The 15,180-nt window shown below is 39.7% G+C and overlaps 1 protein-coding gene across 1 annotated transcript in view; it reads right to left on the bottom strand.

Annotated features, from left to right (window-relative positions):
- Positions 1-13,350, bottom strand: part of NFU1 (NFU1 iron-sulfur cluster scaffold) — a 28,229-nt gene extending 14,879 nt beyond the window's left edge. Inside the window, exons 1-3 of the mRNA XM_047781880.1 lie at positions 13,201-13,350; positions 9,929-10,029; positions 5,602-5,737 (exon numbers count right to left, since the gene is read on the bottom strand). Of these exons, the coding sequence (XP_047637836.1) occupies positions 5,602-5,737; positions 9,929-10,029; positions 13,201-13,262 (299 nt within the window). The 5' untranslated portion in view covers positions 13,263-13,350. The remainder of the gene's footprint in view (positions 1-5,601; positions 5,738-9,928; positions 10,030-13,200) is intronic.
- Between the last annotated feature and the right edge of the window lie 1,830 nt (positions 13,351-15,180).

The raw sequence follows: 15,180 nt of genomic DNA, 5'->3' as shown, positions 1-15,180 counted from the left end.
GGAATGTTATTCAGCCATTAAAAGGAACGAAATACCAGCATTCTTAGCAACATGGATGGACCTAGAAATGATCATGCTAAGTGAAGTCAGCCATACAATGAGACACCAACATCAAATGCTTTCACTGACATGTGGAATCTGAAAAAAGGACAGACTGAACTTCTTTGCAGAACAGATACTGACTCACAGATTTTGAAAAACTTATGCTCTTCAAAGGAGACAGGGTTTGGGGGTGGGGGATGTGCTGGGATTGTGGGATGGAAATCCTATAAAATTGGATTGTGATGATCATTGTACAACTATAAATGTAATAAATTGAGTAATAAAAAAATTAAAAGTCATTGCCATTAAAAAAAAAATTACCAGGGTATGGAGGTAAGGCAAGAGGAGACTGAACACAAAGGGAAATGTGGGATCTTCTGCAGTGATAAAAATGTTCTATATTTTTATTTTCTTGCTGGTAACACAACTGTATATATTTATCAAAACTCAGTGAATTGTACATTTAAAATTGTGAATTTTATTACATGTCAATTATACTTCAGTAAAGCTAATTTTTTAGAATGCTGTGAGAAGTGGAGGGACAGATTATAATTTGAAAAGCCTCTTCAAGCGATTCTGAAATACACCTTCCTTCCCCAATCACTGAAGAGAGGCACTCTAGAGCAGTTTTGTTTTCTTTTTCCCAACTTTAGCAACAAAAGCTGACACACTCCAAAGAAGGTTACAGTTTTCCCTTTCTTTGTCTGCTATTGCAAGAGTGCTTTTGAAATTATTTAGGAATTTGTCTAAAACGATGTCATCTGGGTCCTTTGCACAACCACTTAATAAATTTGCAAGTTGCCACAAGGTTCTTCATTGCAGCTTATGAACCAATAAAGCCAAGCACAGACTTTTAAGTAGGATCTTTGATAAGCACTTTTAAGAAAGGTTTTTCCCAAATGAAAGAACCATGCAAAGGAATGCACCTGATCTATGGGTCACACATGGAGACTGCTTTAGGAAAGAGTTCATAAGTTCTGTCCCCAAAAGAAAGAAAAAGCTGAAACAGGAGTTTCAAACATTATTATACATGCTTTGTCGTTTAGGTTACTTTCCTCAGAACAATTTCAACTTGCCAATGTCCAAAAAAAAACATGATGCCCAGAAATGAACACAATACTGCAAATGTAGTCTAACCTGTTCAGAGTACAAAGACTACTACCTGTCTTAAGTGCTCTCAGGACCCTGTCAAAGTTTGGATTATAGAAAGCATTATATCCAACATGACTAATTCAAAGGTCAGGTTCTTCTATCTCACAATTGTGCTATTTAAAAAATTTAAACACAAGGCTTAATATTTATTCCTGTTAGATTTTATCTTAATTGCTCTAACTTATCATTCCAGCATAATTATCTTAAAAAAGTCTCTAAATTTTGCCATCTAACAGATAAGCAAATCCTATCATCTGCAACATTGATAATTACACCTTCATAAATGTTGTGGATTTAAAAAAATACTGTGAGTTCCTGTCATGGCTCAGTGGTTAACGAATCCGACTAGGAACCATGAGGTTGCGGGTTTGATCCCTGGCCTTGCTCAGTGGGTTAAGGATCTGGCATTGCCGTGAGCTGTGGTGTAGGTCGCAGATGCAACTCGGATCCCGCGTTGCTGTGGCTCTGGCATAGGCCGGTGGCTACAGCTCCGATTTGACCCCTAGACTGGGAACCTCCATAGCCCCCGGGAGTGGCCCAAAAAATGGCAAAAAGACAAAAAAAACAAAAAACAAAAACAAAAAAATAAAAAATACTGATAAACATGCCAACTACAGAGATTCAGAGCCCTTTTACATGTCCCTAGAGGCAGACATGTTGCTCTGCTTTTATTTATCTTGTCCACAGGGTAGGAAGAAACAAGCCAAATGCCTCCCTGAAGTAAGATACATTACTGTTTATTCATTCATTCAACTAGTTTTTGAATATTTGCTGTGTACCAGACACTGTATCAAGCATCAGGGATATAAGGATGGGCAGGGCAGACTGGCTTCAGTCTTCATGAAGCTTACATTCTACCTCACAGCAATTACATTTCTGCTAAAATAACAAAAATGAGATGGACTGAAGATAGTAAAATCTGTAAGACCAAGAAATCAGCTACTTTCAAAAGACTAATTTGAAAAGGGTTTTTGCCAACTGAACATCTGACAGAAAGACTCTCCAACTAATCTGTAGTTAGACCTTTTTTTATTTTTAGAGTTTTAGTATACAAAATATGTGAGCTCATACATGATGTAAACATTTCAATCTATACACATAAAGTAAAAATGCCTCTAGATCACCCCTTTCAAATCCATTGTTATCGATTTGCATGCATTCTTCCAGGCCCTTGGTCAGTGCATTTTTGTTGTTTTGTGGTTTTTTGTTTTCATACACATAATAGTCATATTGTATTCACTGTTCCACAACTTGCTTTCTTAACTAACAGTATATGTCTTAGAGGTCATCCTATAACAGTAAATATGGTTCCTCCTCATCCTTTTCAATATCTGCAGACTACAGACGAACAAAGTTTATCTAACTCATACTATGGATGAATATTTAGGTTGTGTCTACCTTATTACCATAACCAACAAGGCTACAATGAACATCCTTGTACACACCTTGCATATGTATGTGGATTTTCTCTAAGGTAGTGTGTTTTCAAACCCACCACTAAGTTGTGACTGACCAGGATTTTACCTAATAAAATAGAACAGAATAAAATAAAAAGCACAAAAAAGGAAATATAAGAATGTTTTACATCTTGTAACAGAGAAAATTGTCCAAATCCTTGTTTCATACATACATACACATATATATGTGTATATGTGTATATATGTGTATCTATATATACACACACGTCTCTGTGTGTATATATAAACATATATACCTCTGTATGTATATGAGTGTGCATGTGAGTATGTGTGTACTGAGCCATAATACATATATTTTTCTTTTTTGACTGCACTCGTGGCATATGGAAATTTCCAGGCCAGCGATCAATCCAAGCTGCAGCTTTGACCTATGCCACAGCTGCAGCAATGCTGGATCCTCAATCCGCTGTGCCACAGCAAGAACTCTGAGTCAAAATATATTTCTTACTGTGGCTTGTATTGAAAAGTGCAAAAAACAGGAGTTCCCTGGTGGCCTAGTGGTTAAGGACTTGGTGTTGTCACTGCTGTGGTTTGGTTGGATGCCTGGCCTGGAAACTTCTGCATGCTGTGGGCACAGCCAAAAAAAAAAAAAAGTACAAAAAACAGTGCTCTAAGAAATATTCTGAGAAGTAGCATGTTTAGGTCAAAAGAAATGTGCATATTTATTAATTAGAAATTTTAAAAACCATTCCTGAGATAAGCCTATTTCTGGATCCCCTAAATGAGATACATAAAATGGCAGTGTATATACAGAAATAGTAATCTAAGTTTTATTTTTCCAATATCCTTAGCAATCAGTATCAAGCTGAGGTTACTAAAAAATTTAGTTGGTGTGACTGACTCTAATATTTCTTATTATAAATAATTTCTCTAGCTATCAGTTAAAAAGAGGCTTTATAATTCCATTGCTTGTGCTTTATCATCTGACATACATTTAACATGTCTTTATCTAGTGAATTTAAAACTGTCACTACTGTTGCCATGGCTGAGGTGTAAGCCTGTGGCTGTGATGAAGGCCTACAGCTATGGCTCTGATTCAACCTCTGGCCTAGGAACATCCATGTGCCACAGGTGCAGCCATAAAAAGAAAAAAAAGACAGAAAAAAAAACTGTCATTACTAAATGTAAACTGGTGAGCCACTATGGGTAACAGTATGGAGGTTTCTAAAAAAACTAAAAATAGAGCCACCTTATGATCCAGCAATCCCACTCTTGGGTCTTTATCTGGAAAAAATGAAAACTCTTAATTTGGTGGGGGGGGTTTGGTTTTCGTGTGTGTGCTTTTGCCATGCTCTCAGCATGTGGATGTTTCCAGTTTGCTGTGCTCCAGGAGAACTGAAAACTCTAATTTGAAAAGATACATGAAACCAACACACTGTTCATACTAGCACTATTTACAATACTCAAGACATGGAAATAATCAAAGTGCCCATAAACAGACCATTGGCTTAAGAAGATATGGTACATATGCACAATGGAATACTACTCAGCCATAAAAAGAATGAAATATTACCATTTAGAGCAACATGGATTGACCTAGAGAATATTATACTTAGTGAAGTCAGTCACACACAAGACAAATACTTTTTGATATCACTTATATGTGGAACCTAAAAAAAATTATGGACGAATCTATGTACAAAACAGAAATAGAAGTTCCCTTATGGTGCAGTGGATTAAGGATCCTGTGTTGTCACTGCAGTGGCTTGGGTCACTGTGGAAGTGCAGGTTCAATGCCCCGCCCAGGGCAATGGGTTATAGGATCTGGTATTGCCATAGTTGCAGCATAGCGATTCAATCCCCGGCCGGGGAACTTCCATATGCAGCCCATGCAGCCATTCAAAATAAGTAAATAAATAAATAATAATTTTTTTAAAAAAAGAAAGAAACAGAAAGAGACCCACGGACAAAGAAAACAAGCTAATGGCCATCAAAGGGGAAAGGGGAGGAGAGAGGGGCAAATTTGGATTTGGATTAACAGATAGACATTATATGTAAAATTGATAAGGAATAAGGATCTACTGTACAACACAGGGTACTATATTCAGTATCTTTTAATAATTTATAATGGAATATAATCTGGAAAAAAAAAAAAAAAACAACTGAATCGCTTTGCTATACACCTGAAACTAACACAAGGCTGTAAACCAACCATACTTCAATACAAATACTTAAAAATAAAAACTATCACCACTCATTGGTTTCTAAAAAAAAATATGTCACATCTGATAATTATTATCATTTATAATTCTGAGTAGAATATTTTAGAAACTAATCCACTCTGAAATCTAGAAATCCAGTTGTCCTTAAGAACAAAATGAGCATGTTTTCATTGCTTTTCAAAAAGAGTTTTAAAGATTTAGAATGGAAAATTTGCCATGCCATTTTGATGGAATCGTCTTAAGTAAAGGTATAAATTCTTATTTAGTCATCTCAAGTACATCACTTTTCAGGAGAAGGGTTTCCTAGTATCAACTCTTATTTTTCTTTATTTCTTAACCAAAAAGAAAATAAAGTATTCTCTACATTGAAAAAAAATGCAGCGCACATAAAAGTGCAATAGTTAAGGAGTTCCCATCATGGCGCAGTGGTTAACGAACCAGGCTAGGAACCATGAGGTTGCGGGTTCGATCCCTGGCCTTACCCAGTGGGTTAAGGATCCTGCGTTGCCGTGAGCTGTGGTGTAGGTCACAGATGTGGCTCGGATCCCGAGTTGCTGTGGCTCTGGTGTAGGCTGGTGGCTACAGCTCCGATTGGACCCCTAGCCTGGGAACCTCCATATGCCGCGGAAGTGGCCCTGAAAAAGCAAAAAGACAAAAAAATAAAAATAAATTAAAAAAAAAAGTGGAATAGTTAAACAAGGGTACCTTAACACCAAAGTTAGTTATTGTTGTTTCTTGGTAAAAGCAAGTTAAAAATAATAATATACCTAGCCAGAGGGGAGCAAAATGCTGCAGCTGGTGTGGGAAAATCCATGGTCCTTGTCTCAAGAACTGGCTTTCCAGGAATAAACTTTAAACTATTGGGATTTGGAGTATCTTGCGTTTGAATAAACATGCATCTCACTAAAAGAGAAAAAAGAAGAAAGAATGTTATTCTAGACAATGTAGTTAACGAGTTTATGGACTATGAAGTGCTCATTTTCAGAGAACCAGAAGAAATAAGAAAAATTAGAAAAAAAGGCAATAAAGCTTTATTGCTCAAGCAGACAAAATAAGAATTGTTAAAGACAAGAAACAAATTTATCAAAATATTTAAAATAACTACATTGCATTTTATATTAATACTGGTTATTTACAAAGTTTTGTTTCTCAACAGATTCTAGAAGTATCCTACACTTAAGCAGGAAGGTGTACCATAATTCAGTAGTCCTTTATGTATTCTACTGGGCAACTCAGTACCAAATTGGCTAAAATCATAAACCATTATCACCTTCCAAAGTGCTAACATTTTTTAAGAACAAGTAAACTTACAATAACAACTAACATTTATTTTATGCTTACTTATTACATGTCAGAGACAGACCTGAGTGCTTTAAATATACTTAAGCCTTCAACAACCCTATGAAGAGGGTATTTTTATTCCCATTTTACAGATGAAGAAACTGAGGCTTAGAGATAAGTAACTTGTTAAGTCACTTAGAGTTAGGTAACTTGTCCAATGGTACAGAGTTACTAACATTGTAAATTACCATTTAAGCAGGAATCTGTCTGAATTACTTTGTGGAATATTTTAAAACTATCTTCGAGATTCTTTCTTCTCTGTTCCTAGTAGGGCTACGATAGATTTACAGAATTTTTAATTTCCTACCCTGCTATTATGATAAAAATTTGGAGGACAAAAGGATAGTACCGGGGTTTTAAAAGTTTAAACCTAATATTAAACAGGCGCTGGTTACTTATTATAAAAAATACACCTTCTGGAGCTCCTGCTGTGCGAAACAGAAATTAATGCAACTAGTATCCATGAGGATGCGGGTTCAATCCCTGGCCTCGCTTAGTTGGGTCAAGGATCCAGCGTTGCCTTGAGCTGTGGAGTAAGTCACAGATGTCCAAAGGATCCCACATTGTTGTGGCTATAGTGTAGGCTGGCAGCTGTAGCTCCTATTCGACCCCTAGCCCGGGAACTTTCATATGCTGTGGGTGTGGCCCCAAGAAGCAAAACAAACAAAAAAAATACACCTTCCGACTTTTAAAAAAACAAAATGACAACACTGAATTATAGGTTAGTTTACTGAGTAATTATCACATGCTGGGCATGGTGCTAAACACTCTATGTGAATTTCATCATTTAATCCTTACATCCTGCTGAGAAAGCACTGTTTTTATCCTAATGTAAAACGAGGAAACTGTGAGGTTAACATATTCACATGACTATACAAAAAAAGATAACCAACGAGAACCTACTATGTAGCACAGAGAACTCTACTCAATATTCTGTAATAACCTACAGAGGAAACATCTGAAAAAGAATAGATATATGTACAACTGATTCACTTTGCTGAGAAACTAGCACAACACTATAAATCAACTATCCTCCAATAAAATTTAAAATAAAATAAAATGAGGAAATTAAAGCTTGAAGTCAGGCAGCTAGTTAAGTGACAGAGCCAGGATTCCAGCCTGGCCAATTTTCCAGCACTGACTTGCTTAATCACTGTGTATACTGCCACTCCATACTTATTGGTGCCCAGCATAGAAGGAAAATATATTTAAGACCAGTCTTTCTGTCCTGTCATAATTCTCATACCACCTACCTTAAGGAAGAGTAAAATGTCAAAAAGAAAGAGTTTTATTTTAGGAGTTCCCGTCGTGGCGCAGTGGTTAACGAATCCGACTAGGAACCATGAGGTTGCGGGTTCGGTCCCTGCCCTTGCTCAGTGGGTTGACGATCCGGCGTTGCCATGAGCTGTGGCGTAGGTTGCAGACGCGGCTCGGATCCTGCATTGCTGTGGCTCTGGCGTGGGGGGGTGACTGCAGCTCTGACTGAACCCCTGGCCTGGGAACCTCCATATGCCGAGGGAACGGCCCAAGAAATAGCAAAAAGACAAAAAAAAAAAAAAGAGTTTTATTTTAAATTAGAAAGAGATTAAATTTGGCAAAACATATGGTTGGTATAAAAATGCTTTTCTTAACTATTACAAGAGAAGATTCTAATTTGACAGCTGAGCTTATTTTTGCACCTTGCCATGCAATTCCAGCTAATTGATGTTGAGTCATTTCCTTGGTAAACTAAAATTAAACTCCCATACAATTTACTTAGGTCATCGTCCTATAAGATGTCGGCTGGTGACTTAGTGACTGGGCAAATTCTAAAAAAAGAGAAAAATTAAAAATGATAACCCTTAATGCCAAAGTACAGATTTAAAATGTTTATACTTTCAACCAGTAAATTCCACTGACAATCTACGTTATAAGGGAACAATTTTTTTGGTGTGTCTTTTTAGGGCTTCACCTGAGGCACATGGAGGTTCCCAGGCTAGGGGTTGAATTGGAGCTGCAGCCGCTGGCCTACACCATAGCAACAGCAACCCGGGATCCAAGCCCACGGAAACGTCAGATCCTTAACCCACTGAGCAAGGCCAGGGATGGAACCTGCATCCTCATGGATGCCAGTCAGATTCGTTTCTGCTGAGCCACAACAGGAACTCCGAGAAGGGAACAATTTTTTACATGGTACATTAAAGAGGGCTGCCACCACTTTCTGTAAATATAAAGACAACAAGGTTCTCTTAACTCTGGTTCTGACCAATCATTTCTGTGGCCTTTCTTAATAATTTATTGGTAACCTACACATATTAGGAACTCTACCAATATCTGAAGAATTAAATCTGGCTTTATTCTACTCAGTTCATTTGTATAAAACTACACAGGTCAGAAAGAAAAACTTTTAGAAATACTTGAAAAACTATAAATGCAAAAAATAATAGAATATAATCTACATACAATTTGTGAAGTAGAAAGTATAATATATGATATCACTACATAAATTTTCTCTTTTGACACTGAACAAAGCTATTTCAAAAGAGTTATTTGACTAGGTATTAATAAAATCATTCCAATTATAGTCTAAATTGGTTTAATTAAGTATTTTAAAAAATGACTCCCAGGTCCATCACCCAGAAAAATGCCCTGAAAGCATCATAAGGGTTACAATAGGATCGAGAGACTGATCTTAATCCTTCCTATTACGCCTGGTATAAGAGGTAACAGATAAACAGGGAGTCATAGGCTCCCCCCAAATATAATGGAGACTGAAGTCAACATCAAAGACTAAAATCAGTGGGTTTCCAATCTGAAAAGCCTAGATGACCACATAATTCAGTTCTACAAAACCTAAAAGTCCAATGAATGTAGCTTAACATGCTGAGTTTACTCAATATTTATGCCCAAATTATTCTGTGATTCAAGGAGATAGGCAAGGCAGTCCTGTTCTTACCCTAGTATACAGGAGAGTTAAGGTCTCTACCCTAATGCTACTCAAGCCTTTAGCTAGAGTTAGCCACCTTCCGAGTATGGCAAGGAGGAGGTCAAGGCAGTGTCAGAAATGGAGATTGGCCAAGAGCTGGATTCAAACTCTTATAGCTCCATAAACACACATAGGTAGGTAGGCATCTCCACACAGACGCGTACACACAAACATACACCCTCCCCTCAAGGTTATCTAACCCATGACATTTCAATAATTTCAATAATTTTACATAATTTTTATGTTTCACTAATTTTAAATCCTATCTTCATATCTATTTTTAGTATTAAAGAAAATAAAAGCATGTAATATCAACAAACTTGTCAACAAAACCATAGTGATTAATTTGACAAAAAATTTTCTAAGGCCTGGGTGAAAGCTAGAAAGGTACTGATTTTAGAAGTATTCTTATCAAAATAAGGAGGGCAACAGCTTAAAATCTGTAATGATTCTTTGAAACACAAACTTATTTGTAACTTCTCTTTACAATATTTCCATTTCAGAAATTATTTATTGAGAAACATTTGATGTTCCAGAAGATGTGTTATACTCAGATGTCAGATCTACTGGACACCGTACTCAAGATTCTTGAAATTTAATGCCAAATTATTTGTGTAAGCAATTATAACAAAGTGTGATTTAGGACAGAAACAATGCTTTGTTCTTTTTATAGGTTACCAAACAGAAAATTTACAAATTCTCATCTTTTATGACCCACAAAACTTCATTCAAGCACTGTTTCATTAGCCTCTGAAACACAATTTGCTCTGAAAGAGATGAACTTTTACCTGGGTTATATAAAGTTGCAGGTAGTGGAAAAAGTTGTCTTTGGACAAACTGATGCAGAGGCTGTTTCTTAATGGTATATGGATTCATCATCTGACAGAATCTACATTTAAAAACAAATAAAAATGATGTTAACAGATACTCTTTTAAGCTCAAATTTCTATTTCTCATGCATGAAAAAAAAACCCATAATGAAAATAACAAAGCTGAATTTTCATTTTCCATCCACAACTTTATTTCCACACCATTAGGCAAGCAATATCTAAAAACAATTTTTAAAAAAAGCTCAAGAGGAAATTTAAAGCCTGAATAATGCAATATCCGGTGTTAAGAAACAGAAATGTGTCTACATTCGTGATTTATAACTTGGAGTCCCAGACTCTTAGCTATGCATGAAGGAAGCAAAGAACTACAAACTGTTTCTTCCTTTTTTTTTTCCTTTTCTAGGGCCGCTCCCGCCGGCATATGGAGGTTCCCAGGCTAGGGGTCTAATCGGAGCTGTAGCTGCTGGCCTACACCAGAGCCACAGCAATGCGGGATCCGAGCCGCATCTGACCTACACCACAGCTCATGCCAACGCCGGATCCTTAACCCACTGAGCAAGGCCAGGGATCGAACCCACAACCTCGTGGTTCCTAGTTGGATTCATTAACCACTGCAGCACTACAGGAACTCCCGTTTCTCCCTTTTTGGATTAAAACAAACGAACAAGCAAAAAACATTAAGTAATAAAGTCATATAGTTCAAAACTCAAAGGAAACAAAAGTAAACACAGTGAAGTCTCCCTCCTTTTCTGTCTCCCATCATGTTTCCCTGGAAGGAGGTAACCTATGCTATTTATTTGGAAAAGAACGTCAATACTTCTGAAAGTCTAATAGAAAGTGTACTATTCTCCACCAACCCTCTAAAAAAGCTGACAACCTGTATGTGCTTTTTGACTGAGAACAAACTGACCCTGTTTTGTAATTGTGGTTACTGCACTCTGAATATCATTCTAAATAATCAAAATTACAAAACTTCCAAAGAAGTGTTGATTGGCTATTTTTTGCATGGCTTTGACAAAGAGAGACGGGAAAAATAAACATTACTGAAAAAGAAAATAAAAGGAGACTTTGGGAGTTCCCTCCATGGCTCAGTGGTTAACAAACCCAAGTAGGATCCATGAGGTATGGGTCCAACCCCTGGCCTTGCTCAGTGGGTTAAGGATCTGGCGTTGCTGTGAGCTGTGGTGTAGGTCACAGATGTGGCTCAGATCCCATGTTACTATGGCTGTGGCGTAGGCTGGCAGCTGTAGCTCCAATTTAATCCCTAGCCTGGGAACTTCCATATGCTGTGGGTGTGGCCCTAAAAACCAAAAAGAAAAAAAAAAAGAGATGTTGGTAGTGAAAAATTTCAGAAAGTTACTTTAAAATCCAGTTTACTTTAAATACTATTGCCATCCAATTTTCATTTCACTGGAGTCATTAAGGAATTCTAAGCATATGTGATCACTTTTTTTTTACATTTCTCTGATTATTTTCATCTGCAAACTCATAAAAAAGGAGGGACTGTGTTCATTTCTGTTCCTTAGCAGTTAGCATGACCTACCTCTGCTCCTCATTTCTAAAATGAACTTAGCATTCACAGCTACTTCAAAGATTGGGGCAGAGATAATTTATGTCAAGTGCTTAAAACAGTACTAGACCATGAAGCATGTGTTCAATAAATGTTAGCTACCACTATTATTATTATGTGATAGGTTTGAGGTGAAAACATGTTTATTTACAGCTCACCACCTAAATCTTGCATACTATGTAATAAAGAAATACACCAAATGCAGGAAATACAGCTAGAAGAGAGTTTCCTTTCAGCCCAAGGAAAAGGCAGAATGGATAAATATTTTGACTGAGGAGTTCCCGTCGTGGCGCAGTGGTTAACGAATCCGACTAGGAACCATGAGGTTGAGGGTTCGGTCCCTGCCCTTGCTCAGTGGGTTAACAATCCGGCGTTGCTGTGAGCTGTGGTATAGGTTGCAGACGCGGCTCGGATCCCGCGTTGCTGTGGCTCTGGCGTAGGCCAGTGGCTACAGCTCCGATTCGACCCCTAGCCTGGGAACCTCCATATGCCGCGGGAGCGGCTCAAGAAATGGCAAAAAAAAAAAAAAAAAAATTGACTGAGATGGGTTTAGAGTCATGAAATGGTAAAGGTGAGTTAAATTAATCCCAGAATAGATCTACTCAAAAATAAGAGAGGGAGGAATTCCCCTTGTGGCTCAGGAGAAACTGAAACTGACTAGTATCCATGAGGATGCAGGTTCCATGCCACGCCTCTCTCAGTGGTTTGGGGATCCTCTGTTGCCCTGAGCTGTGGTGTAGGTTGAAGACGTGGTGGCTCGCATCCCTCCTTGCTGTGGCTGTGGTGCAGGCCTGCCGCTATAGCTCCAATTTGACCCCTAGCCTGGGAACTTCCATATGCTGCCTGTGCGGGCCCCAAAAAGACTAAATAAATAAATAAAGGGAGACAGGAAGTGACTAATACAAAAATCTCTGCAAACCTAATTTTTTAGGAAATACCTTTCAACTTCAAGAGCATCAAGAGCACTGATACTCCTACCACTCAGGAGGTCAACCTCTGTTAGGCTCCTTTTGCTCCGTAAGAGAAATCGAGGTAAAACACCTACGTTAAGTCCTCGGTGCCTTTCACCTAACCAATGTTGATAGATGTCATTGGGAGGCCAAACTCAAAGACAGGGCAAATGGAAAGAAGAAAAAATAGGGAACGGAGTGGGTTTAGTTAGTGAGAGGGAGGAAATCTAGGGTTCTGGATGCTCATCAGAGTTCCATCACTTAGATGCTGTGTAGCCTCCGAAAGGTCATGTTCCCTTTCTGGGCCTCACTGAGAAAATGAGTGAAATTCGGTCTGACATTCCGATTTTGTGAAGAAAGGCAGAGGGAATGCATGTGGAGGAGGGGATGGAGGGGCCCCGCGATTTACAAAGGGCTCCTCGGTTGGGTCCCTACAGCCGGTCTCTGCGAGCCTCCTCCCCGCAGGGACACAGGCACCAGGTCTCGGAGCCTGGAACAAGGCACTGCAGGGTCCGCCAGATCCGGGGGTCGCCCTGGAGAGAAGACCACCTCAGGATTAAGCCCCTAACATGGGCGACGGGGGCGGACCCAAAGGCAAGGTCAGGGGCACTTCTCCCCACCCAGTTTAAGAGACAGCAGGGCGGGGCGGCGATCGCTCTGCTGTTAAGCCCAGCGGCACCCCTACACATAGCTCGAGGCTCACCACCTACCGCCTTCGCAGCCCCGCGGCAGCTGCCGCAGCTCCCCAGCCCAGGTGGGGTGCCACCGCCATCTTAGTCCAAGAGCGCAGGCATGGGGCAGGCCGCTCTTCTGCACCCTTCCCCGTCCCCTTCGCGAAAGCGCCCGAGCCCCGCGCAGGCGCGAGCGCAGGCGCAGGCCGGCCTGGAACTGGCGAGGCACTTGGATAGCGCACCCTACCGGTCATGTGTGGCTCTGCTGTGGCTGAGGTAGGCTGTCTTGAAATCGTTTCCTACCTACTGCTTGAGGTTGGACAGTGGGAGAGAGAGAAAAAGAAATGTTTGCGGCGCTTGCCCAAGTGTCCTTAAGTAAGCACGAAAGACTGCCGCTTCCCTGGCATCACAACTGCCGATTTTTCCTACTATTTTTCTGGTTACTCCTTCTCCTTCGCGGGATTTCATCTGCTCACCTCTTAAACGTTGGTGCTTTTTGGAACCTCATTCCAGGTAGTCTCATTTTCTTGCGAGTGAGTAAGAAAATTCACTTCAGGGAGTTTATGACAATTAGCATTTTGAAAGTTTTTTGTTTTTGCTTTTTTCCTGCATCGGCAGCATGTGGAAGTTCCTGGACCAGAGATGAAACCTGCACCAGAGCAGGGACCCAAGCCACAACCGCTGGACTCTTAACCCTGCAGGGAACTCCTGCCAATTAGCATTTCAATCAGCCACCAAAATATGTTTCTCTCCCTTGCAAAAACTGATTTAAAAAATGGGGGGGGGGGGCATTTATGTTAATTGGAAAACAAAATTGGTTAGAAACAGCACGTATACATGATCCCATTTCTGAAAAATAGTTTGTGTCTACCAGCGTGTGCTTGCATATGTGAGCAAGAACTCTCTGGAAGGCAGACTGCCAGCCTCCTCTCTTTTTCCCCTCTTCTTAAATATGCCACATCATTTCCCACCTAAGGGCCTTTTGCATAAGTTGTTCCCCCTTCAGGGAACAGTGCAGAAAGCCACAGGCAACCCCAGCCAAGGAAAGGGACCACTGCTCCGTGATCCCAAGCTCCTTCCTCCTGCCCCGACCTACAGGAGGCAGGTGTAAAAAGAGGAGGAGGCTGGTCTCCATGCCTAACCAAGGGAAAAAAGCAAAGTTCGAAGGCAGGTACAAGATGGAAGTTTTAAAGACTTGGGCCATATTTTTTAAATACCTGAGAGTAAGATAGAAAGTAAAATAGTTTTTAATGCTGTTAAGTGACCAGGAAGTTCCCTCATCGTCTAGTGGTTAGGATTCTGAGCTTTCACAGTTGAGGCTCAGGTTCATTGCCTGGTCTGGGAACTGAGATTCCCATATCAAGATGCTGCTTGAGGCTGCAAAAAAAAAAAAAGTCAAAAATGACCAGAAACAATGGAAATTTTACCAAGGAGTAAGGCAGGGAGAGCAAACAGGTGACATTTAAGCCCTTTCCTGGAATTCTCTGATAGCTCAGCAGGCTAAGAATCCGGTGTTGTCATGGCTGTGGCTTGGGTTGGATCCCTGGCCCAGGAACTTCTGTATGCTGTGTGCAAAGCCAAAAATAAATAAAATAAAAATAAATAAATAGAATATATACATATATATATTAAAAAAGCCCTTTTCTGTCTTTCCCATTGTGACTCAGAGGTAATGAACCCAACTAGTACCCATGAGGATGAGAGTTCGATCCCTAGCCCCACTCAGTGGGTTAAGGATCCAGCGTTGCCGTGAGCTGAGGTGTTGGTTGTAGATGCAGCTCAGATCCCAAGTTGCTGTGACTGTGGTGTAGGCTGGCAACTGTAACTCCCATTCATCCCCTAGCCTGGGAACCTCCATGTGCTGCAGGTGCCGTCCTAAAAAGACCGAAAAAAAAAGCTAGTTTCTGATTGTATCTTACTGAACTCATTATATTCAAGATACTGGTTGCATATATTTTAAACCTTCCCTTTATTACCTACTCCAAACACACACATGCCCCCTCATTCTTAGCAGATTTT

The sequence above is a fragment of the Phacochoerus africanus genome, chromosome 5, assembly GCF_016906955.1.
Source record: "Phacochoerus africanus isolate WHEZ1 chromosome 5, ROS_Pafr_v1, whole genome shotgun sequence".
Taxonomy (NCBI): domain Eukaryota; kingdom Metazoa; phylum Chordata; class Mammalia; order Artiodactyla; family Suidae; genus Phacochoerus; species Phacochoerus africanus.
Note: the sequence above shows the minus strand (reverse complement) of the source record. Positions and strands in the feature narration are given on the sequence as shown.